The sequence below is a fragment of the Bombus impatiens genome, unplaced genomic scaffold (assembly GCF_000188095.3).
Source record: "Bombus impatiens unplaced genomic scaffold, BIMP_2.2 scf_0396, whole genome shotgun sequence".
Taxonomy (NCBI): Eukaryota; Metazoa; Arthropoda; class Insecta; order Hymenoptera; family Apidae; genus Bombus; species Bombus impatiens.
This window is the reverse complement of record NT_176815.1, coordinates 1,057,107-1,084,174: the sequence shown is the minus strand read 5'-3', so window position 1 is coordinate 1,084,174 and position 27,068 is coordinate 1,057,107. Positions and strand designations below refer to the sequence as shown.

At 33.3% G+C, this 27,068-nt stretch overlaps 1 protein-coding gene across 1 annotated transcript in view; it reads left to right on the top strand.

Moving 5' to 3' along the window:
- LOC100741307 (division abnormally delayed protein) overlaps nt 1-27,068 on the top strand; it is a 246,574-nt gene that overhangs the window by 63,313 nt on the left and 156,193 nt on the right. The window contains exons 3-4 of the mRNA XM_003490109.4: nt 8,867-9,437; nt 14,383-14,584. Coding sequence (XP_003490157.1) covers nt 8,867-9,437; nt 14,383-14,584 — 773 coding nt within the window. The remainder of the gene's footprint in view (nt 1-8,866; nt 9,438-14,382; nt 14,585-27,068) is intronic.

Here is a 27,068-nt window from a genome sequence, read left to right as displayed (position 1 = left end):
TGAGATAATTACCGTTGGCCAGAGCACGAGTTTTGCCTACTGTTTAAAAATTATGTCGGAGGATAAAGATTTTCTTGTAACTAAAATAAGAACTATGGTATTTCTCCTGTACGTATTCTGAAAAAGCTCAGTTTGTATTTATGTATTAGTATGTTCCTGAAACGTAAGCATTTCTATTTAAAATGATACGAGAGGCTACTTATTTTAAAATTACGTATTGTAGAGAAATTTCTGCAATTACATACATGGAGCTGGAAAAGTTTAACGATTTATATTAAAACTTTGTTCTGTCTTGTACCGTTGTTCGTAAAATGAAAAAATGTAGAAACTTTCGCGTGGATTTTACCTGCTGAAAGTGATTTTTTGCAGCACAAAAATCTGTTCTTTGCATACCTCAATCTGCGCCGTGTATACACCAAGTTTCATTAAACTCAGAATTTTCGGCGTTCCTTTTGAGTATAGGCGCGACTCGAAAAATGAGACTTTTTCTAGCAGAAGTTTTCCGATTATAGAAGTAGATAAAGCTTACCAGGGTTGAGTTTAATACCACGTAAAGTCTTGAACTCTCTTTATTCGAAATTCCAGGAAAAAATCGAATATAACGTATATATTATAAATTTCGCGTCTTAAAAATGTAACAGGATATAAATTTCATCGAACACATATAAGCGTTTACAGAACACAACGATGGTTTACGGAACACAACGATATATATGTCTTTCGACATATATATAGTACATTCATAGATCAAACGAATGAATTTTGTTTGGCTCGTGTAGGATAAGGTCAAAGGTGTTAACAAATTAAAACGCGTGAAGATGACGAAGCCATAACACAAACGAAACAATGTATCAACAAAGAGCAGAGTCATTGATTTCGCTGTATCTTTTCAAACGCGTGCAATAAACTTTCCACGACATATGCTTCTTGACGGTTTACAGAAGCAACGAAACATAAAAATGCCAAAAAACAAAGAAAAAGGAGAGGAAGGAGAAAAAAAGAGGTAAGGAAAGAAAGTGAAATATACACCGGACATGCAACATATACGGTTCACGATAAAATGAAGAGAAAATATATTTAGTAAACCACAACGCGCGGTCTGGTTGGAAGTCAGAGCTCCGACCTCGGTTTCGGAGTCGGCATCTCGGAGAAAATCGCACGGTGAATTGCGGAGCTGACGACGAGCTTGGGCTTGTACTTACATACGTGCATATGCGTGCATGTTTATACAGCGACTAGTTGAATTTCTTTAGCACTGCAAAAGAACGACAGAGAAAGGGAGATAGATAGAGAGAAGGTTAGTGAGAAAAAGAAAGAGCAAAAAGGAAAACTAGGAAAGCAGGGAGAAGCCGCGACGCGCACCTAGACTCGTTATTTCGCGTATCTCCGTGATTTTCGTGGCGCATGACTTCACAGTCGGACATATGGTCGTCGGTTGAGTATATTCGCCGCGACGTATAGTAATTTCACACGGTAGAAAAATAGAGGAGGTGGCTCTCGGCGTAAAGGCAGAGAGACACTGCGAAGAAGAAAGCGAAAGAAAGAAAAGCGAGAGCAGAGAGGAAGAGGACACGAAAGTCATGTACGCGCGTGTCGTTGCCTCGGCAACCTACTAGTCTCTAGGCTTTCGTCTCTGGCCCGTTCTATTTCCGATACTCGCGGAAAACGCGTTTCTACCGCGAGTTCGAGATGTTTATCGCGACGTGGCGCGCGCGGGTCACGCGTTTTCGATTCCCTCGGCGTCGAAGCGTTCGCGTTTGACGCGACGCTGTGCGCCGCGCCCACCTAGTCTTGCGTGGGCGTTACGATTCGTTCGTGGTTGTTCACGTTCGGCGGAACAGGTTTCACCGACGGATCAATGAATTAATTAACATCGGTTCCGTCAATTTTAACGCGCCAACTTCTCGTCTGGTGGCCAGATGTCCGAGACTCGCGCCGGGTATACAACGTTGTATACATGCGCTTACATGTTTTTGCTTTGTGTTTTGTTCGAGGCAAGTTTTCGAATATATCGACGTCTTAGCTGGTGGATACTGCTGGCTACAAGTCGCTTGCTGATATTCAGTACAAATTGAATGATTTTTTGTGTTTTTATATTAGAAGGATCCTTTCGAGAGAACTTAGTGGTATATTCGATCAACATCCAGAACCATTGGTTTTGTTTATGATAGAGAAAGTAAAGATCTTAAGAATTGAAGTTACTACTATTCGAAGGAAATCTGTTATATTTTGAATATCAAGATTTGTCTATGTGTAAGCAATATTAACACGCAATATATGAGGATTTACACATGGTAACTGTTAGAGCAGATTTTTGATTAATGTTTAACGCTGTTCGATCCTAAGATGCCGAGGTACACCAAGCGAATGAAAATGCTGTAATTATATGTAATTCGCGAGTAATCCTATTAATTTTAATCTTATCGAGTACAGAGCAAAGAGCGGACCCTAATGGCAACGAAAATTAGATTTTCGCCAGGCTTTGATAATGGATAATTAATTAGCCTAATAATAATCGTTATTGAGCATGCTGTTAGAATACCACAGATAAGTATCTCAGTAATAATTATTCCCTCTTGTCATCGAGTAGAGGACGTGTTCGCCACTCTTTAACTCCACTTGAAACGGATAAGAGCACCTTGTCGAACTCTCGAAGCGGCTCTTCTTTCTTTCTGTCTATTTTACGCATCGTAATTAAGCTCAGCCGTGCCGCTCATCTACTTCAGAAAAATGTCATTTCTCACAATCTACGGCCTACGCTGGTCTACCCTTATACGCTGCATACTCGCAACATGCACCTGCTCTATCTTCATCTACATAATAATGTACATATACACAGGCTCGTGAAAGCACTCTGGTAGACAACTTTTATGAATATATCATAAATATTAGATATGTGAAACGTTTTGAAATTTCATTGGCACTGTTATGAGAACCATCTATCAGGATTGTATCGGCAAAGTTAGAATATCAGTCTGCAAATAGATAGTGCAGGTGTTAGATATCCAAATATTTAGTGAGTAAAATATTTATTACTGGTATATATTTATATATATTTCCCAGAAATGATAAAAGTATTTAAACAGTCAAATCATTTTGCCCAACATTCATTATACGTATTAATAGATCTTAACATTCAGTAGGACCATATTTGATACTTATTACATGTTTAAGATGACTACTCAAGCTTGTACTAATTTTTTATGAAATATACGTTTGTATATTCCTATCTACGTATTGTCAGATTAGTTTCCCGAATTGATTAGTATAAATGTCACAGTTGTGTTTCATTGTGAAACTAATGAAATTTCTAAGCGTTTTATGTAGCGTATGCAGTATGGACTTAAAAATTGTCTATGGCAAGTGTTCAAATACTTCCGTGGGCCAGTGTACTCATATTCATTATACATATATATTACGTATACCCTAATAAACTCGAGACTCTTGTATTACAAGCATATACATATGCATGCAGTAATGTTACAATTAGAGTCGATTTACACATATCTACGTTGCGTCCGTTCCACATTTGTTCTTTAGAAATGCACGTATAACGACACAGGCGGAATTCGCTGGATAGCATGAATAAGAATAGAATAAGCGGTAACGTCCAAAACTATTCAAATAGGGGGTCAGTCTAAAGAATAAATCGAGCGTTATGGTTGAGGTTAATGCTATGTATTGTAATATTTTTATTCCACGTGTAAGAAGTAGTTCGAAAATATTAATGAATATTAATAAGCATCGATCGTCTAATAGATTAAATTCTGAAAGCAGAAGTAATTCGATATGAATACAAATAGATTGCTTGATGATATATTGGTAATAAAAATGTAAATAAATTATACGTAAAATAAGTAAACGACATTATAAAAAAGTATAATATCATAGACAGTGTTGAATAATTTTAATTATATGTATTTCCAGATTTTTGTACGTTTAGTTATTTTAAAAATGCTGCTTGACAAAGCCTGTAATTTTATAGTGATTCTAGCTAAGCCAACCATCTATCGCATTATGAAAAATCTATTTTTTACATTTAAACTACAATAAATGTGTTTACAGTAAAAGTAAATAGAAACGAAGGGAAAATCTCTTATGTATTACCATATTAAATAACAAAGCCTTTCTCCATTTACGACTGCTGTATATTATAAAAGACATTCCCAGAAACAAGTTTCTACATCTTAAGTGGTACCTTTCGTCAAGAAAAATAAATTCTAGTAACGTTTAACAATTAAATCGAGAACTACGATCTCACGTGTCATTTTGCACGACAGAAATTAAAAATTCCCTTACTTAAAAAATATCCGCTTTTTATCTGTACGTGTACGCGCAATTTGTGCCGAGAATTCCTGAAATAAAGTGATAAATCATTCCTGGCTATCGTGAACGAACGTGTCCGAAACGACGGGCAGTTCCTCGGGTTCGGACATAAAGCGGTTAAAATTTTGTTCGGTCTGAGGCTGGTCCGGCAACGACCAAGTTGCGTGGTACAGTTCCCACGTACCTTTTGCACCCCCTCCGTGCTCCGCAACATGGCCACCATCGGATACCATGCAAGCACACCAGCATCGCCGTCCATCGGCCTCGCACGAACGAGCCTCCAAACCGGAGGGTAGGAGAGACTTCGGCGTGGATGTAGAATCCAAAGAGAAGAGAAGCGAGAGTAGACAGTGTGGGACAAAAGAGAAGGACGCCGAGCGAAGCTCTGTGAACCGAGAGTATGCGAAAGAAAGAGAAGCAGAAAGAAAAAAAAGGAGAGACAGAGACAAAGAGAAAGAGAGAGAGAGAGAGAGAGTAAGAAAGATAGAGATAAAAGGGCTCTCTCCCACACGGTGGCGCTAAAATAAAATGACCGGCGAGAGGAATGCCGAAGCTCTCTCCTCTGTGCCGCGGAATGGCCTCAAGTGCCTCAGGACGAGACGCGCCGTAGCGACCAAGCGGATCAGGAGTAGGAGATGGAGGAGAGAAGCGCTGAAATCGTACGTAGGTAAAAGAAGCCTTTCGGAAGAAAGAGTAGAAGAGACAGAGGAAGACGATGAGGTGCTGGAAGAACTGGGTACCGATGCTCGAGTCGAGCCAGGATAGTAGACATCGCGACGTTCCTCTTTTCCCCTGTATTCTTTTCCTTTTTCCTTCCGACGTGTTCCGTTCCTTCAATCGTTCGTTTCTCATGCTTTCCCTTCTCATCACTTCTTCCTTCTGTCGCTTCTGTTTCTTCTTTTGCGTTCTTCCTCCTGTTCCATTATTCTCCTTTTACCGGCGATTTCCTTCTTCGCGAGGTATTTCGAGGACCAGATCGCGAGTCGATTGCGGCGAAGGAGCAGGAGAAAGAAGACGAAAGGAATGTTACTAGGTCCCAGGTCTGTGCGTCGGCAATTTGTTCTTACGTTAGTCATCGTCCGAAGGCTTCGAGATGGTCCTCCCTGGTTTACATCGCGCGGACCAAGTCCATTATTCTTCGATGGTTGCTGTAATAGCCTGATATTTGTTTTCGCTACCCGTGACTCTAGACGCGAACAAATTCATAGGTATCCATAGAGTTTTCCAACGTCTGCTTGTTTGATGTTTGGACAGCATTTTCACTGGATTTGCTCACCAACTAGCGCACACGAACGTCGTGTCGCGTCTGCGAGTCTACTGTATCGGAAAACCGATCGAAATCCAAACAATCGTACGTCGAAAAAATCTTGTTAACGATGGATTCGTTGAAAGTTAGTTGTTTGGAGTTGTTGTTTGTAATGTCTGCGTCTAATCGAATTTGTTCACACGCGAAAAAATTTGTATACAGCGATAAAAATAATTTGCATATTTATTATTCTTATACATACGAAATCTGCGAATTTTTATTTTATTTAAATAAAATAACGTTTCGGTGCACAATTTTTATTTTAAGCCCATCGATAATTCTGTCATTTTCTATAATTATATTCCGCTTTCCTGCAGCACTATGCACAACGAACGTCTGCGCTGTATCTCTTGTCGCTTAGAATAGGATTATATTTTCAAGGCTTTTTGAACATTATTTTCTCTGTTAATGTATCTTCAAAGAGATGCTATAGAAATAATAAACCGAAAGTGCAAGTTTGTTTACTTACTTAATTTATTTATGCGCGATATCTGAAATGATCGAAGATGCGGTTTTAACATTGAAAATTTACATGGAATTTCGTATTGTAAAAATAATAAATTAAATATGAACTTTTTAATACTTTTCTTGGAAGGAGACACTAGTTTCATAATTCTAATTTAGATACACCTGAAAGTATTTCAATGAATTTATATAAAACTTTTTGTGTTAAGACTCCATTCAATCCGAAAGATTTCATTATGATATATTTGATAGTTCAGAATAACGATATTATCCATACATTCTTGTACGAAAGTATTAGAGCAACTATTATATTCGCTCCAAAATTAAAAATAATTACCGATAAATTGGCGTAATAATTCATTTAACTTCGTTCGCTATAAGATCAAGTTTACCATTATACAGGGTGGTTGGTAACTGGTGGTACAAGCGGAAAGGGGGTGATTCTACGCGAAAAAAGAGGTCGAAAATATAGAATAAAAATTTTTCGTTTGAGGCTTTGTTTTCGAGAAAATCGACTTTGAATTTTCGCTCGGTACGCGTGCACTTTATCACGTCTCGTTATAACGGATCTCACTGTAGATCGTTGTCTCGATGGGAAAATTAAAAAAAAAAAATTAAAAAAAAAAATGTTTATTCTATATTTTCGACTTCTTTTTTCGCGTAGAATCACCCCCTTTCCGCGTGTACCACCAGTTACCAACCACCCTGTATATTTAGTTTGTTATTAATATATTTAATAGAAAATGCATACAATTCAAAATTCATAATCCATACTAAGTATCAAAATTTTATCAAACATAGAAGATGTTCTGTGCTTTTTGAGCAGGAGAATAAAAAGTTCTTACAACTGCGTTTATGAGAAAAACATATAATCTGACGGGGAAAACAGAATCTTTCCAACGAACGATACCTCAATTATCAGGAATGACGATGAACGCGTCAAAATATAAAGCTCATTCATCGGACCTAAAGAGTAGCATCTTGTTTTAGGAACCTCAATTATTGTCGTTGTAATATCTTTAGATCCTATTGTATAATGTACTAGCAATTACAAGAGTTATTTCGTCTCAATAAATTCCGATTACTTCGGTAAACGTTCTCGTTAACGTTATTACCTCATCTTTACGATGTACACGCTGTTGCGCCAACTATAAAATCTTCTCACCCTTGTAATTCTCAGCTTCAAGGAACTTGTTACTGCTATTGCCATACTTTTACGATCGATGTACCCTACCGATAAATGCGAGATTTTCTTCTGTGCGAAATTGCTGCGCCTCGTTCGCGATTTTTCTTCCTTCCTGTAATATCACAGTGTATTTTTCTCTATACGTTGTAACTACGTCATTAATATCCAATGTACATACGTATACACATTTTTCTGAATCCTTATCGGCGAACACACAGTAACGAGAAAACGACTATAGAAAATCCGAGAATAAGCACTACCTCGTTCCACCTATTATATCTTCGTTAGAAAGAAATTTATTATCTTTTGTCGCGGCATATTAATCCATTGACATACTAGCTTTTTCACACTAAACGTTCCTGTGTGCACGTACCGTGGGAGACGAAAGTATTCGTACAATTGGAACGTAAAGATAGAAAGAGAAATATTTCTTATATTATTAAATATATTTAAATATATCTATGTATATGTATAGTGAAGCTGAATATTGTATAGTGAAGCTTACAGTAATAAATGCACGAACAAACGATAACGCAATTATTTCATAACTTACAAAAGTAAACAACATTCACGTAACACTTTGTTTACAACATAATTATTACAACACATAATTATACGTTCATCGAGACAAAAGTATTCATACGGTATTATTAATTAGCATCCATGAGTTTTTTTTTTTTGATAAATATCTGTCTTTTAGACAGTTTATTCGCCATGAATAATACGAGTACCTATAGAGTTACACCGTAATGTAATTTCAGATAAATATTATTGCTAGGACATTAAATACAGCAATCAAAGGAAAACGTTTAGTTTAGATATTTAGAAAAATGTGAAACCTTTGCTGGAACATTCTATTTGATTACATTTACTGTGCAATCATCATCTGATCATCATTTATTCCGTACAAAAGTTGTTTTATCGCTATAAGATTGAATACTTTAAAAACCTACCAATACAACGTGGAAAAATTCATTACTGAATTTACCACTAAATATTTTTAATTACAAGATTTATTAAATTCATCAGTATAACGATATAAAACAGGTGGAGAACATGATAAGTCATATTTGTCGTCTTTAATAGAAAAGCAATTTAAAACTCTAATATGTTGTTAACCTCCTTTAAGGTTAAGCATTAAAAGATATTAATAGAATCAATTATGCAGTTTTATATATTAATGTAGAATATCAAATCAGTTCAATTAATATACCAACTAAACTAATGTTATTCCTTTTTCAAAGGAAACAAAACATTATACATTTGTTGCCTATATCCGAAAGATTTATATCTTCAACTCGCTCAGACTATTCCCTTTTTCAACTGTTTCATGCTGAAATATTTTTTTTTTTAGTCACCGCATATATAATAGAAGGAAAAAGAATTAACAAGAACAAATCTATTGTATTTTCTCCATGCGGTCTTTAAATACTAATTTCACAAAAAGATTACCAGGAATTTTTTGTAAAATTTCGTCACGAACATTTTGTACGACTCAGCACAATAATCTGAACGAGGCTATAAATTTGTTTCTTAGGCTACGACGCAGGTCTGCTTTAATCTCGGATGTTTTTGTTTTGCAGAAACGGTGACGATGCTGGCGAGACAGTCGGAGAACAAAACCTTAACCTTGTTCGATCAAGTGTATCGCACGATGGCGGTGTTGAGCAGGCCCTCGATAAAAGCGTTGTACCAGGCGATGGTCGATTACGTGTCACCGAGTAACACGCCGGACACCTTGCAGCAACCGCTGACCCGCGATATGCTTCAGGAACGGTTCATCGAATTCTTCACCAAACTGTTCCCCATCGCGTATCACAACGCGGTGAATCCTCACCAATACGAGCAAGATTTCACAGAAAAATTCAAGACCTGTCTGTATGAGACTATGGATGAAATTCAACCGTTCGGAGACATACCGAAACAGGTGGCGAAATCGGTGAGCAAAAGCTTGGAAGCGACGCGGGTGCTCGTGCAGGCGTTGACTCTTGGCAAAACGGTCTTGGATAGAACCGACAGCGTGCTGTTTTCCGGTACCAGTCCTCAGCAGGAAGCCTGCTACGGTGCACTGCTCAGGATGACCTATTGTCCCAGATGCCAGAGCATTGGTCCCTCTGTCAGGCCCTGCAGCGGATTCTGCACTAATGTCATGAGGTAAGCACCGTGTTTCCAACTCTGGTAATTATCTAAGCCTCATAGGTCGGCCTATTCACCGCGGCCTTTGTTAATTTTCAATCGCATTAGTCATTGTCACGTAGCTGCGGCCCTGTGGGAATCGTGGCAATGTGTACGACTTTAAAAACTCAGGACGCCTATGGTGGCGAGAATTGCGTCGGATGACCGTGAATTTCTGGAGCAATACGAATGTTTCGCGCATTATTTTCTGTTCTCACAACGGGTACATAGCGAGTACACAAATGCTTTATCTATTTACCTTTGATCTCAAAGTGTTACTAAAAAATGACTCTTTTTGATTCTAGAAATGACTTATTTTCGTAATACATATTAAATTCAATTAAATTGTTTTTTTCTTACATTCACCTTTCGTCACAGATAACACTATCAGTTTATGTACATTTTATGCAAAAATTTAAAGAAGTTTAAGTTATGAATTAGATTTTAAGAAAAAATATAAAACTGGAAAGCCATATTATTATTCTTTCTTCTATGGTCTATAAAATTCAATTTTATATAAAAAGTATTTTGAAATTTTATCAGCGCTCTAGTGATACACAACTACTATCCTGATTCTACTAATAAAATTTAAAACGAGTTTGAAAATATATACAGATAATGCATAGAAGTTCTAAGATATTTATTGCGCGCACTTCGCGTAGATCATCAAACTATATCTAATATTAGAACAGTCAGTTATTCATTATGCTAGTAAGCTTCAGTCCTTGGCATTAATCATATGTTTAAAAGCACTGTTCGCGCTGAATATCAAGTTTTTACCAAGCGTATATTTGCAACAAGTATCTTGTAATTCTTAAATATTTCTTCCGGATTCATTTCAAATTTTTCCAATGTAATCGCTATAAAAATTTCCTGTGGTAAGTGTTCGAATATTTTCATAAGTCATTGTACATATATAGACGTAACATTACCTATGAAACAACTTGATATATACGTAATTATCGTTTTCGAAGTTGTAGTTCAAACATGACTATTTTTCAAATTCTAAATTAGGTGAAACGCTTGCTGTTGCAATTTCGAATTGTGTTGTTACAATAATATAAATGTTGACAACCGCTTGATGCAACGTAAACATCAGTTGAACATGTTGATTCTAATCTGCCTACACTCGATTAATAATTACTGAAATTTCGCGTAATCGTCGTGGGATCGCGTTTAACAAGTCAAACCATCTAAACTCGGAAATGAACTCTGCTATTCACGGCGAAATCCATTCAAAGTTTATTCGAGCGTGGAATAAAATGTCTCCTGCACGTTTAATTTGTTGCATAAAATGATCGTACATGTAACACATCCGGAGTTTTACGAAATCGTGCAAAGCTCGGGAGCTTCGAAGCAGCTTAATAAGAACTTTTTAAATCTGAGATGGCGAAGCTCTAATTTGTATATGAAATATCTGGACGATGTTTAGAGACTCTTTATTTTGTTTTAAAGATTTTCTTATCTACTATTTAATGTTATAAAATTTTACGCTTGTTACAAAAAAAAAAAATTATTGCGGAAAAGTATTGGCGGATGAATTGCTTATTTAGTTATATTTTAATATCTTAATCTATTTTCAATTAATTAATAAGTATGCCATACTCTTCTTTATCAAAGTTTGAAGTTTAAAGTTTTATTTACCGGTGTTGATTCTTTCGTTTTATGACAATTTACCTAGGATTAGGATTATAATACGAATTAGAATGTTTAAAAACGTGATTTTGTTAATATTTTTGTAATTATGTAATTTTTCTGTTTATTATCTTAGTACCGTTATTTTATTTTAACTCTACTAACCATTTGTGATACAGATTTTTATTAAATTCGCGAATGAAGATTTATGGAAAAAATGAATATAGACTCCTTCTTTTACGCGTTTCTTTTAACCTTAACGACTCATTCTATATTCCACGTTGACATCGGTTACTTTCGCTTTCTTTTATCACCTTTGATGAGCCGTTTCCTCGTGTATGGACTGATATTTGTAGAAATACCTTGAGTTGTCTGGCCAATTTAACTTCAAGGTTAATTTTAAGTTCTCGCGCTTTACACTTTTGTGCATTTTAGTTGTACATTTCCTTACACGTATTCGTAGAACGAATATATGCAACACTGAAACCTTTAACTTTGTTTAAACAACGAAATAAAAATTTTGACGTTCAAAGCAATTCATCTCGCGATATTTCACAGCGTTCGATTAGATATTAAACGTGAAATATTCAGTATCTAAATTTATCGAGTTGAGGTTCAATTTGTTTTTGCAAAATCGTAGTTTCCGTAGATATTTATAATCTCGTTGTATTTTATAAAATATTTCATCGTGGTAATTTATTCCATTGTAAACAGATGTTAAATCGTAACACATATTTGCCTAGTTTTCTTGTTTATATAAGAAATATAAAAACAGGACGAATCTATATAATCCAATAAAAAATGTTTTATTCAGAATCTTTCTATTCGAGCTTGTAAAATTCAAAGTAGTATATTTAAATAAATTATAGCAATAAAAATACGCAAAATAATTCATTATACTTTAATTTAATTTATAGATTAATTTACAAATTTTATTAATTATTTTTATTATAATTACAAATTTTATATTATTATTTATTAATTATATTTATTTTATTATTAATTTATTTATATAAATCAATTTAATTTAATTTGTAATTTAATAATCATTAATACAAATATATTGTAAGTAAACAAGAAAACGAGTATAAAATATCTGAAAAATAGTACCAGACCGATAAATAGATAAGCTAGAAATTTTTGCTATATAAAGAAGAGGAAATAAATTTGTTTAAAATCGTAAGATGTTAATTGTAAATAAAGGTAATTAGTTTGATCGATCAGCTTCCGGATTACTGGGATTATGGTGATTCTTTTGCCATCCACGTCTGACGAAACCACTGAAATCGCTCACTCGAGATCTAAATATACACAGGTCACGTGGGTGTGAATCAAAATGCGTTTTGAAATTGTGTCGAAGATGATTTCATTGTGTCCCTTTCCGATTTGGGAAATTGCGTTATGGCTAATTTTCATACTAATTTTCCTATTTCTCGATTTTATGAAATTCATCGATGGAGTAGCCTGTTTTTAATATGAGAACATATCTAAATTCGAAATAAATGTTAATTATGGTAACAAAAGTTGCGAAATATGTAATGCTCTACGTACGCTCGAACATCGAAGGCAAAGTATTTTTAATTTTAATTTTTAAAACGTAAGAATTTGTACAAATGTCAGCGGTCTACTAATAAATAACAACTGTTTCGTGAATTCGTAAATCATTCGAGTATGTACATTTGATTAGCTTAAAATAAAAAGCCTCATTTTCCTCGTTGAATACAGGCAAACGATGACCATGATGATGATAAGAAATGATTTGTACTATTAAACAAGATGTCACAGCGTTCTTGAAGTAATATTTCTCCGTGACATATTGGTATAACTAGATGCAGAAATGCGGAAACTTGTAATTGCTTTACTTGGAACTTTGAAGAGTAGTTGATTATGCAAGCAAACACACTTTTCAAAGAAAGGTATGCTTGACTATATTCATCCGAGTACAATACTTTTTGTCAAAGTTTTACTTATGTCTATCGCATACTTCCGAAAACTAGTATCATTGTGTAATATTCTGCACATAAGTATATAAAATTCTAGTTTACAAAATTATAGTTGGTAAAGTTTATTGCCTTAATTTCTTATAATCGGAATGTTGCTTGATTATATGAAAAAAAGATGCGATTTTTTTCCGTGTATCGATGCAATTGATTTTAATTTGAAATCTGGGGGCCACGATAAATAAATGTTTAATGTCAGGAGAATAATATGCTAATAAACTACAATGAAACATTAATAACTAAATAAAATGCAAGATTTGAAAAAACATAAGTACGTGATATTATATAGGAAATTTTTCATATATGAAAATAATTAACGAATATATTGTTAATAAATTGTACCGGCGATTTTTATTTCTCTATCAGTTTCTGCCGTCAGATTTTATATACAATTGTATACTCGATCGGTTGTTCCGTTAAAGTAATATTCTAAGTAATAACTATCGATAACATCATTACATAACATTTGTTTGTACAAATAATCGTTCCAGATTATTTATATTTTTATAAATGATAGAAACTCTACGTACTTATCTTTTTCACCATTGGTGATATTTCATGTTTATAAGCAATACATATCGCACTTATTTTTCTTCATCACAGATATCTATCTTACATGGTAGATTAATCAATAGATAAATGTAAGTAAATGGAAAAAAGAAAAAATAACGCGAATAGAGTAAGATATTAGCTCTGTTAATACGTAAAATTGCGGTACATTGCGGTCTGCTCATTATATGTTGAGAAGAAAACCCAAACTATTCCTAAAACTCAACAATATTTTTCAAATGTCGAGTTAAAAAAATTACAAGATATTTACTGCGAGTATATATTTTACAGAGATGACAAAATATTTACACAATAATTATCCATTATATTAATAAACCTTAATAATCAGCGTGAACATCTTTAATACGCGGTTATTACACGTTGACCCATACATAAGATGACTGTCCGTGTCTTGTACTAATTTTTTACTAAATATATGTTCGTAGCAGTAAACAGCTATACATTTTCAAATTACTTTTGAATATTAATATAATCGTGACAATCGTGTCTCATTTGGTGTTACTGAAATTTGAGAATCTTTTATGTAACACACACTACACATATTACATTCATATAAAAGCTTTTTATCATAAATATTCAAATAAGTACTTTCATGACCGGCCGTATATTATTGTTAAAGAGTGACGAGAAGAGTCGTAGGAAAAAGTCGACAAATAAAATATCGTTCTCAGAGGGAACGAAACGAAAATCGGAGCTGAAAATATATAATCTGATTGCAGAGGTTGTCTGACAGAGCCAGCATCTGAACTGGACCTCGCATGGTCCGGGTACGTGGAAACGGTGGAGAGGCTCGTTGTAGCGGTCGACGGTCGTATGGATCCGTTGGGTCTGAATGCCGAGAGGGCTGTCAGACAATTGGACACCCGCATTTCGGACGCCATTATGCACGCGATGGAGAACGGACCTGCACTCGAGGAGAAGGTGAGTATCCGCCAAAAGAACTCAAACACTTGTATAATCTTCATCCAATATACAGGGTGAATCTTCTCTCTCGGGCGTATAATGAATGTACGTTTGCATCATCATCATTATCCTTGACGTTATATTCCTCTTTTTAAATTCGTATGTGTATCGCTGACTTTATTTTAATATTTTGTCATCATTACCTTCTGCCTTATAATTTATTATACAGCCAGCTATTTAGTCAGTGAGTCAGACAGAAAATACGAACAAATTATATATATTTTATAATTATTCATTTCTAGTCTAAAGGATTGAAATTAATTTTAGAATTCGAACTAAACTAGAAAAGTAGTAGAAGTGCATTTTTCTGAAGAATTGAAATTAATATTAACCTCTAAACTGTTTTAAAAATATGGTACAATTTCATTTTTCTGAAAACCAATATTCGAGTAAATACAGTGAACGATAAGATCCATATCAATCCAAAGAATTTTGTGAATTATTTCCAATCGATTTATCAACACATGAGTAGTTGTATCGCACAATATCTTAACGTGTGAAAGTACGTATACAGATTTCTTTGTTAAACTTTAACTTTACCTACAGGTATCGTATCAAAGATTTTGTCCATTGTACCATTTTTTTCTCAAGCCCTTCAACACAGACTATCTTTGTTGAATCAGAATTATAATTCGTGCCACTTATCTATGCATATCGGCTGATATTATAAGGCAAAGTGTTGAAGGAGATTGATTCAATGCACGATAGTACAGGTACGACGTGTTTGACGAATTGTTTACCGGGAAATTTGTTATTATTTGTATCGTAGTTTGCAAACGTTCGTTCAGTCATGCTGATAAATTATCATTTTGAAGATAGCGATCTTTGGTTCTTGATACTCTATTATTACGAGAGTTTCCGTGTGCGATCACGTTTAGTTGATAACCGTTGTAACAATCACGCCGATCGATAGAACATTCACCTTTTACAAACCGTTTCCACGTACGGGAAAGCCATAAAACAAATAAGTACTTACGCGTTTTCAATGTCTTCCTCTTGTCACTTTGTAGTTAGAGCTAATTGCTTAATTTTGACGATATAACTAGGTCCGATAGAACGCGTGAACAAAAAATATTTATATCAAAAGTGAACGGAGGCGGATGGTGTAATTTATCAAATACTTTGAACGTTTTGCTTTGTTGGATAGTATTGGGTTGGCAGCTAAGTGATTGCGGATTTTGCCAATATCACCTAATGGCAAAATCCGCAATCACTTAGTTGCCAACCGAATATATTGAAAGGAAGCATATTTTTTAAACTTTTACAAAAAGTTTCTTGTATTATAATTTACCACGTGATATTCAAAAGTTTATGCGACAGATGTTCTCCCTATCAGCTTAAGAAATTATATATTAATAATAATATAATTTCCTTATATATTACGTAATGGAAATATGCGCGCAATATTATCTTTCAGTAATTCGAGTGCCTAAAACCTATTTGTAAAGTTTAAAGGAAAAATGACAAAAGATAGAAAAATCTGTTATACTTCTTTTCATTTTAAACGAAAAATCGACTATTTCTCTGTATTTTATTTTACGTGCCAGAGCAATCAGATTGAATGAAAAATACGTATTTGAAATAGAAAGATCTTTCCGTAAGATCATGCCTTTTAATCAGAAAGTGTAACGATATTCACGAACATTCATATTTATTTTCTACGTCGATTCGACATATTTTGATCGTTGTAATAGTACAAGAAAAATGAAATTCTGTAAAACCACGCAGCGGTAAACTGGAGAAATTTTTCGGGTTTACTTGGTAAAATAAACGAATGGTCCCCGCTCGTGGGGACCATTCCAGACGATTTCTCGAGCACCGGCGCAGACATTCTTTCGATTCTTTTGATCGTTTTGTCAGTCCCCGATTCGAATCGCTACGGTGGCACGGCGTCTACCTGCGTGCAGACATGTGCGTGCTATATTTTTGTTTTCATTGTTATTGATATTAGCGCCGGCAGGCGAAGGAACGCGAGGAACGAGCATTATATGCTCACCGTGCCGTCATTGTATGCATTTCCATAAATTTGCTTTTTATTTAGGAGAGAAACGGACGGAACCAATTTGCGGCCTCCATATATATCAAATCTGTCGCGGATTAGGGGCTGTTCATATAAATGATCGCGAGAACTTTCAGGAAACTACACTCTCGCTCGTTTAATTTCGAATTTAGGAACAGACCAACCGATCTACGCATATACTTGCATTATGTGTATGCGTGTCGCAGGCCGAACTTTCCAAAGGATGCGTTTCGAACGGTCATTATTGTTGACTCACGCAGTACTTACCCTATAATTTATGCGAATTTTCGAGTTCGTGTTGTTCGTTTTAAAGGAATTCCACCGTTTGCGAAATTCTATACAAAAGGGCATTCGGCTTTAGAAAGTATTTGTTCCGGCAAGTGCATTTAAAACGTTTTTTCTTCTTTTTATCATTATTTATTCCCCTTACTGGAACAAACCTCTATTAGCGTGCAAAAGATTGCTGTAAAATACATAAAAAGCGCTATAAAAAATGAACGAAATAAAAGAAATAAAAGATACAGAAAATAAAACATAAAAGAGATGTACACATTTGTTTCACGAGGTTTTGCAAATGTGAATACGCTGATATCAATTTTAATGTTAATTTCTGCGAATATGCGCTGATGTATAAAAGCGTTGGTACGAACGACAACTTGTTTTATAAAATTTTATCCATATTTATATAAAATATCTTTTATTTAATTTCTTTATATAATATACATAAAATGAATAAAGTATATGTATATATCGAGGAGACGGTACATTTGATAAAATTATTTTGCAACTTTCCATGTACTTGTGGATAATGAATATATTAATAATTTTAGGTCCATTTTTTGGGTAGTTATTTTATAGAAGATCCATTAAAATCGCTTTGATATTTCAAATTGTTTTTATTTTTCAAGTGTTTGCCATTAAAAGTTATACAGTGGCATGTGCGATCTTTTAATACATTGCAGAAAGCTTTTAGATATTTTTGAAAAAATAATACAGATATAACTGAAATAACTATATTTCGATATTTCATCTTATTATATATAATTATTGCATTAATATAAAAATCTTGTTTTACATTAAGAGCATTTATAAAAAAGTAGGATAAGTAGACAATACAAAGAAAATATTTAAACGTCGAGCTGTTAAATTATTCAAACAAACGGTAGATTTATACTGCATTCAATTATCTGACTTGTGGAAAACTGTTAACAAAACTCTATAAATTCGCAAAAGCCGTTATTTTTATTTTATATTACATACGTGCCAATATCATGTATGAATAAAAAGTCAATACAGAACGTGATTAAAGTTAAATCAATGATCGAAACGATGTTTAAACCTATATCGTTCTCGATGTCGTGATGCTCTTTTTACGGAAATAAATGCGATCTAAATTTAAAAAATCCCGATAAAAGTTGATATGCGCAACTAGGGAGTGGCATGTTATCGTGTAAGAAACGTAAGGAAAAGCTGATTAAAATGTCCTAGTTCGTAAGGTATCACGTAAGGGAAAGCAGTCCGTCGTGAACGCTCGTTTGGACATATTCAACGAGCGTGCAACGTGCGACATGCAACGCTAGTTTGCGCTTGATATGCCGTTCGATGACTTTACATGTTACTAGACCATATTTTGCCAAGATTTAGTGATGTCTTGGAAGCCTGAACCCGTCAAATGGTCAAATGTCTTACTCGATGAAATGTGTTCTTAAATCGACACAGTGTCCAGAAAATAAAATTTTACGCTAGTAAAAATAAAAGAAAAAGAGCATTGAAATATTTTTTATTAAAAATAACGATTAATGTCACATCATTACCATCAGACTTTCTCTTTTTTGATACTTTGAAAATACAGGATGTCCTGAAAGGCAGTTTCATTACTTTAATTGGTTTTCATTCTCACATGATACAACTTTGATAGAATCATTCGTTATTTAGTTGTTGCAAATAGAGAGACACGTAGGAAATTTGCCATGGAACACTGTACAACTGAAGAATATACGCTGTTTCATGAGAATTTGGATTTTACTTACAGTATCTATAAGTATGAATTTTATCATTATCGTAGGATGAAAATTGGTATAGTGTACTATAAATTAAACAAATTAATTACCAAAGCTAGAAGTAATATATTTTACTAATTATTACATATACGACTGAATGTGTCTATTATCTGACTTTTAAAAATTAATTTAATTGTGTCATAATATCCTATTATTAAATTATTACGGATAAAATCATTGCAGGTTGATTTATATTCATAATTAAATTCCTAATCTACAATTAAATTATATTGTATTAAAAGTAAGAAACTGCCCAATACTTTTAAAATATGTATGTTTATATGTATATGTATATTTAGATTTAACAGAAGAAAGTTATTAATTAAATGCGAAACTAAAATTATATGACTAGCCATAAAATAATTAAGTGTTTGACTGAGAATTCCCGCCCGCTTGATACTTGGTAGATAAACCACATTCTGGTCATCTTCGGTCGGTCTGGCTGAATTGGAATTGCGTCTAATTGATTTGTATGTTTTTCTTTAAATAGCGATAGAAACTCATTAACTTAATTTCCTTAACTCCGTTAAATTAATTCTGCCAAGCGATAAGGTCGAGTCGAACTTTATGTAACTTTCGAGAAACTTGCTTTCAGGTTATCTTAATGTCCGAAACCGGTGACATCAATTGCCCGCCCAGGTCGTCGAATGACAGTGCCACTAATTTCTTCTTCTCTCTGTTTTTCTCTTTTTGAGTTTTTTAATGGTTGAGAATTGCTCCGATAAATCAATTGACAGAGAATATTCGTTAAAAAATTAATAACATTTTTCTGATGAACTATAATAATGTCATGTAAAATGCACTTTAAAAAGGTCAAATTCGTGACTTAAAGAAAGGAGATCGTCTTTTTATGTTTAATATATAAACTCTAATAAATAACGTATTAGGTATAAATTCTACATGTGAAAACAAGGTGAAAAATTCACAGACATGAATTCGTAAAACAAATGCCCGAAATATCTTCCACGAAATTCAATGCACGCATATATATGTTTCGCTATAGACTGTCGAACTCGTTCAAAAATATCGGACAGCATTTTTATAATAATATATGTATATATTGTATTATTATAATATGTATATATACATATATATTATTTTGGTATATATGATACAAATCCAGACTTTAATGCTTTATGAAATTCTAACTCGATAAAGTCGCGTTTCTGGACATAATATACGGACATGTATTTCTATGAACTCTTTTTGTTGTTTCGACACATAGAATTTCTACCAAATTTTTTCCCAAGCTTGTTGATGCATTGTATATATAAAAGCATCGACAACCCTTGGTTTGTTTTAAAAATTATTAAAAAACAAACCATGCTAACAGCTTTTACGATACTTCGTAGTTTGATTTTTCGTATTGTGCCAGTTGACGTTATCTATTTTCAAAATATTCCAAACGTGGTATGATCGTTTATACAGAAATATAAATATAAACGTGAATAAATGATCATCGGACTACGGATATTTAAGTATTTATAAGAAATATCAATGTGCATAAATGTACAACATAAAACACATACAATATGCAAAAATGTACAAAATATTCAGAGTAAACCATATGGCGATATCCAATAAAAGTAAGAATTGTTTTTCTTGAAGAATTGATCTGATCAAAATATATATCTGTATAATAAAATGGCCACGTAGTCAAAAGTTTAGAAAATCGCCTCATTGCCTCCATAGCTAAGGATACTGGAAACTTTGAACCATTGTATCATTAATTCTCATGTTTCTTTCGTATTGTGAAAAATTCTTATCAGGCATTATCCTACTGGTTGCCTTGTACCTATTTCCATTCTATTTGTTTAGCAGCGTTTATAAAAATATAAATTTCCATAAAAATCCGCAATTCAGTGATAACGTGCTAATTAATTAGAACGTATATTTTCGTTTCAGAGCGTATTAATATGTATACATAATCGAGGAATATGACTTATGAATCATTGCCACTGATTAAAAATGTCTACGATTATTGACAGTAGAAACAGATAATTGCAGAAAATAAAATAATCGTTACTGGTGCAGATAAGACAAGTTGAAAATAAGTTGAATACTAATGTGATTATGGAAGTATGTAACGCTGTATGCCTTGTTTGATATTTCACGTGCAAAGTTTTAAATAGATTCATTGAGAACAGCATTTAAAGAATAACATGCATTAAATATTTTCTGTACGATTCATATCGTTACTAATATCTTTATCTGCTGTTACAACTTGCAACATAAATTTTCACAACTTGGAATGTTTGTGTGATTACATTGTGCTTACTTATGCAACATTAAAATCTAAAAATATCGTATTTATTCACAGTTAGTCCGTTATCCGTTGTTTCCCAAGACTGTGTTTCATCTTTTTGGCAATTTTCTAATTCACTCTTCGAAAGATTGTTAGGATCTGGTCGCAAAATATTCGGTTGCTGTTGTCAGGTTTTTCGTTACGTTAAATTTTTTATTTTTTATAGAACTTTGTAGCGATTTAAATAAATGAAAATTTGTTCACGTTAAATTTAGAGAATAGAGTGAATGACATAGTAATTGTTAATTATACTCTCTCGTGTTATTTAATGTTATTTGCTGCGTACGATCGAACATTGACGCAATGAAATGTTATACTTTTCCGAGTCATTGTCATCGATAATTTATGTGTCGACGTTATTAGTAATCTTTCCAATTGCTAATTACAAGCTCTGACAGCTACCATATGATTTTACTTTAGAAATTCGAGATAGATACACACATTACTTATAGAATGACTTAATAAGAGAATAATCGCTTCATAAAACAGTGGAAAACATAGTCGATGATATTATAACAATTTTAACAAGTTTTAGGAATTAGTATTTTTGCATTAGTTACATACTATTTCGTTAATTTAACAATTACGCTACTTCACAAGCATCTCCGAGTGTTTTATTCAAAATTACATAAGTTGTATCACATATATTAAAACTTCCACGTTTCTGCAAGATCTGTGCCAACTATTTTGTAATATTTAATTTATACACAAACCACTTACCTACTAATATCTCGTCGAAAGCATGTAGTGTATTTTACACAAGCTGTTTTGAAAGTAAATGTTACTTGGCTTCGAAATTATGTCATTAGTCTGTAAGCTACTTCTGTGAAAGTATCTTCGATAGAACATTTTCATAAATCAAAAATAAAGATGGAAGGTATAACTGAATTTCAAATTTTCATCTCGTATGAAATATATTAATCCTTTGAAATCACTAATGATTTATCAATCAGAATTTTCTATTATATTACGTTATATAAGACGATGGTGCAAAATACAATGTAACAAAAGGTAGCAAAAATTGTGTACATAGATTATAAAAAAATAATGGATTAACGATTATGTGTTAATATTATAATCCCCTGGTCTAAAGATCATGGAGAAAATTTGAATTAATTGATTATGGTGAATTAGGTACGAGATTTATGCCAAAGTTTACATCTGTAGATATTATTTACTTTTTACTTAGAATTATATACATCATAAGTTATAATAATTCATAATCATATAATAATAATTAATGATACCAATATCGAGATCGGTTGAAATAGTTATCAAGATAAGAGTAAAGAATTTAATTTAATTAAAAATAATTGGTCACAGAAGAAAATATGATAAGTAGATATTTTTTGATGTTCTGATTTTAATGTCACTTTATAACTGAAAAGGAATATTGTGGTATAAAATAACTGAAAATAGTTAGGTCCAAAAATATACATAGCTAATGAAGTATTTCGCTTAGAATTAAAAACCAAAGGTGTAACTTTTAAGATAAACGATATTTTAATATCTTTGATAATCAAATATTATGATAAGTAATATTTTTAAAATTCCAAAGAGAGTAGAAAAATACCAAAATTTTGATACTACTCCCTTGTAAAAAATCGAGAAATATATTCTTTAAAAAAAAAAATATGTTCTATTGTTTCGAAGAGTTAATATCGAATGTACGAGCTCTTTATAATATAATTATAAAACTTCAAATGATAATAATTTTATAATGATTATTCTGGTTCATCTAGTTTTTCGTAACTGTACTAATATTTATGAATGAAAATACACATTCGTGTAAGTAAAACACAAAGGAAAGATGTTTTACGAATAAGCGTTTGATCTGTACAATAAGAATATATCAAGGATATAGTATATTTCAATTTAAAAAATGAAGGCAATTTTGGTAATCAAGAGATATGGGTAAGAAACAGAGACAACTTACTCGAACGTTTGTCGTGCTTGACACGGAAGAAAAGAAAGGCCGTGAGGCATGTTCGACGCGTATAACATTTCTGAAATTCTTTAGCAGTGTAGTTTCGTTTGAACAGGAATGTCGTATGTTACACATATAGTCTGAAGGCGTGTGAAACGTATCACATGATAGTTGTACGTAATACACCACCTGGTTATTTGTCGCATCGTTATTTCCTTTCATATCCTTTGTCACGTAGCTTATACGTAAGTACACTGTACATTTATCGTATATATGGAATAGATTAATTGCAGCAGGAACCGAGTAAGTAAGTAATCTCATTTCGAAAGTGGAAAGAATTATTCGTATAAAATTATTATGGCGAGAATTTACAAAGGGCACGAGAGGGCTGTGATATTAAATAATACATACACGTAATTAGAATGAATATACAACGAAAATGTTAGAATTTACTTCATTTAATGCTTCATGAAATATTTGAAGATCGCAGGAGAAAATGATAAATGCATTGTAGGGTCACTCCGCTACCAAAGGTTCACGGCGTGCCGACACCTATGCAGTAGCTTCGCTATTGTTCTGTGTGTATGGTTGCAGATAATTTACTAGAAATGCGCCATACAACATTTGCAGGTAATGATGAGGCTATTGCGTAGTAATGATAATGTCGCGATCACATCGGGGTTACCAGTTGTAGAGCTGCAAACATGCGATGGAGAAGACTGGAGATAAAAGAAGAGGGCGAATGTCTCACTGATGAGTCTTATATTTTTCTACGTGCATTTTCCCTGATTTTTGTATTTCAGTGTGTCGATGTAACTAAGAAGTGTTTCAATATGGCATGATTGAAAATGAAAAGAATCGTTTAGGACCAAAGATGATGTTTTTAAAAATAGTTTATAGATTGAGAAGATTTAGTGAAAAAGCTAATCACAAGCAACATTTTGATATTATGGCACACAATATTCTTAAACTTATTGAGAGAACGTAAAAACCAAAGAAAGATAATTTTAGTAACGCGAAATTGATTGTCAACATACGGAATTTAAAAATTGTTCTCTTGTAAAGAGTGGAAAATGTGACTTATCGCGTTTTCCCTTTGCACTCTTCTTGTATGCAAGAGAAGTTTGTTTTTATTTCAAGTAGAAAACTGATTTTTGTATTTCAGTGTGTCGATGTAACTAAGAAGTGTTTCAATATGGCATGATTGAAAATGAAAAGAATCGTTTAGGACCAAAGATGATGTTTTTAAAAATAGTTTATAGATTGAGAAGATTTAGTGAAAAAGCTAATCACAAGCAACATTTTGATATTATGGCACACAATATTCTTAAACTTATTGAGAGAACGTAAAAACCAAAGAAAGATAATTTTAGTAACGCGAAATTGATTGTCAACATACGGAATTTAAAAATTGTTCTCTTGTAAAGAGTGGAAAATGTGACTTATCGCGTTTTCCCTTTGCACTCTTCTTGTATGCAAGAGAAGTTTGTTTTTATTTCAAGTAGAAAACTGCAAACTAAAATCTAATCCTTTCGCTATAAAGATATATATATATATATATGCATACATATACATATGTGTTGTACATTCATGCACGCTCCCAAATATCGGGCAATTATTTGTTCAAACCGTACATGTATATCTTCTATTATTTCTATTTCTATCTTTATGTGTTATACGATAATTAATTACATACAGCATGTATAAATGTTCATGATTTATTTTTTCCGTATTATTAAAAACGCTTATAGCTCTGAGGATATCGCAGCAAAAGGGTTAACCTTTGCTATAAATTTCTGGGTGCTAGTGAGATAATAAAATGAAATAAAATGAAATAAAATGAAATAAAATGAAATGAAATAAAATAAAGTAAAGTAAAATAAAATGAAATAAAATAAAACAAATAAAAAATAATAAAACTGAAGGAAATAAAATAAAACAGTAGAAAAATGAATACGTCACTTCAAACTCAGCTGATATTATCAAAGCTTAACTTGATACTACAAAATTGGTTGTCACTTTTTCAAATTCACAACCAGATTATATTGCCCATACTTGTTATACTTATTACTTTAATCACTCTGCCTCTATTACGAGATTATCCTGTTCAAAAATAAAAACATAAATCAATAGCAGCTCGTTTCTGGGTTGTATTTCTTGCTTCTGCAATATTATATTTTGTTAAATACGAATCTTGCGTTCATAAATCCCATTTGTCCGTACTGAAATTTGTTAAATTCATATCTCATTCGTTCCATCGAAACCAATTCCCATGAAAATATTTAAACCAATAATTTAATCAATTCCTATAATATCGTAGATATTCTGCAAAATGCTCACATCGTTTTTCAGTTTGAAATTTTGATGAATAAAGGTGAAGGAAGTTCACAAATTTATAAACTTTTAACAAGATTAAAAGATTCATATTTCTGACAAGGTTAAACAATATATTACAAATTTTACATACGATTAGAAAAATTGGAATTAGTAGTTTACAGATTCTAAAGCGTTTTAATGACCAGTTTATTATTTACTTCAATATCAATAGCTCTTAACAGCTTCTTTTTTTGCAAAAAATGCATATTTTACATTTAAAAAAAAGGTACATATAACTTATGCAACATCAGTATACATATAATACAATGTACATATATAACCGATCCATATAATTTAGTAATATATAATTTCCTGATATTCGAATGAAGTAAATTTTTTAACAATCTTGTTTTCTATTAGTGCACATAGAAATTATTAAAATTCCACATTCTCACATAAAAATGATCATGAACTTGTATACATTTATTCATATTAATGCTTTAATCCCAAATAATCTTTTACTTTGAAGTATAGTTCTTAAATCTATACAAGTTAACAGTTAAGAAAAAATCTAAGACAATAACAACTTATCTGGTTATGTACTTTTTTAGTCTACACAAATGTATTGTTGAAATAAACTTCTCGCGAGGCCTAAATTGCTTAATCGAAAGAAAAAGGAACAGCGCTAAGAAGAAATTTTTGGAGCAACTGTGATCTTTGAGTATCTTTTTCAAGGTTTGTTCGTATCGTCTGATTTTGTTGAACACAGACGAGAAAAAGCGACGAATAGAGCGATCTTATCTCGGGTTCTTCGCATTTTCACGATAGAATGTATCAGGCGCATCGGTCGTTAGACGCGTCGATCAATCCTGTGCATCGACTCTTTTTGTCTGGATGATCGACACGTCGGCGTCGAAATGGGAAATGCATGCTAGCCCGATCGGAGAAAAAATCAGCCGGCGAAGAGGAACGGATAGAAACGAAATGAATAGACGCTATAAATTCTGATGCGCGCTATAAATTTCACGGCGGCCGATCATCCGACTTCACGCCGATCCGTGCCACGCCGTGCTGTATTACACGCGTGATAGGCGAATGACACCAAGGGCGTCGTAACAATGCACTTTGAACAACGAGTACCGAGGAGGTGGTAAGAAGAAACGGTTTAAAACATGCTTGAAAAAGAATACGTAATGTATATACATTTATATATATATATGTCGGAGATGAAAGGAAAACCGGAGCCTTTCCTTTGCAATTTTGAGGAAGCCTTCTAATGCTTTAGCCTAGATTTTATCATAACTGTAATTAAGCAATTGTCATTTGTAATTGTTTGATATTTGTGAAAGCGAAAGTGGGTTCGAGGTGACAATTGGTCGCCGAACGTAGCCACGGTCACGGGATAAACGTTTTGCCCGACGAAGGTGTGGATCGGTTGTATCGTTCTCCCTAGAAATCACATAGAATTGTACTTTAGAGATGTCGATATAATGGGACATACGTTGTATTAGGAATCAATCTCCAGACAGAAACTGCCTACCAACGGCGTTTGGATCTTTCTCGATGTTTCCGAAGAGTATACAACAAACTTTTGACAGAAATTACCTAGCAACAACGATTGGAACCTTCTCGATACCTCCAGCGAGCATATAACAAACAAATGCAGTCGTATAGCGAAAAAAGATTTTCATCAGATATTCATTCGTGTGATCGCCTTGGAAAGTGATACATCGAGCAATTTACCGAGTGTCTCAGCAATCGTATTTTTGTGTTTAAAATTATTCTACGCATAGTAAAGAGTTATCCCGTTGACC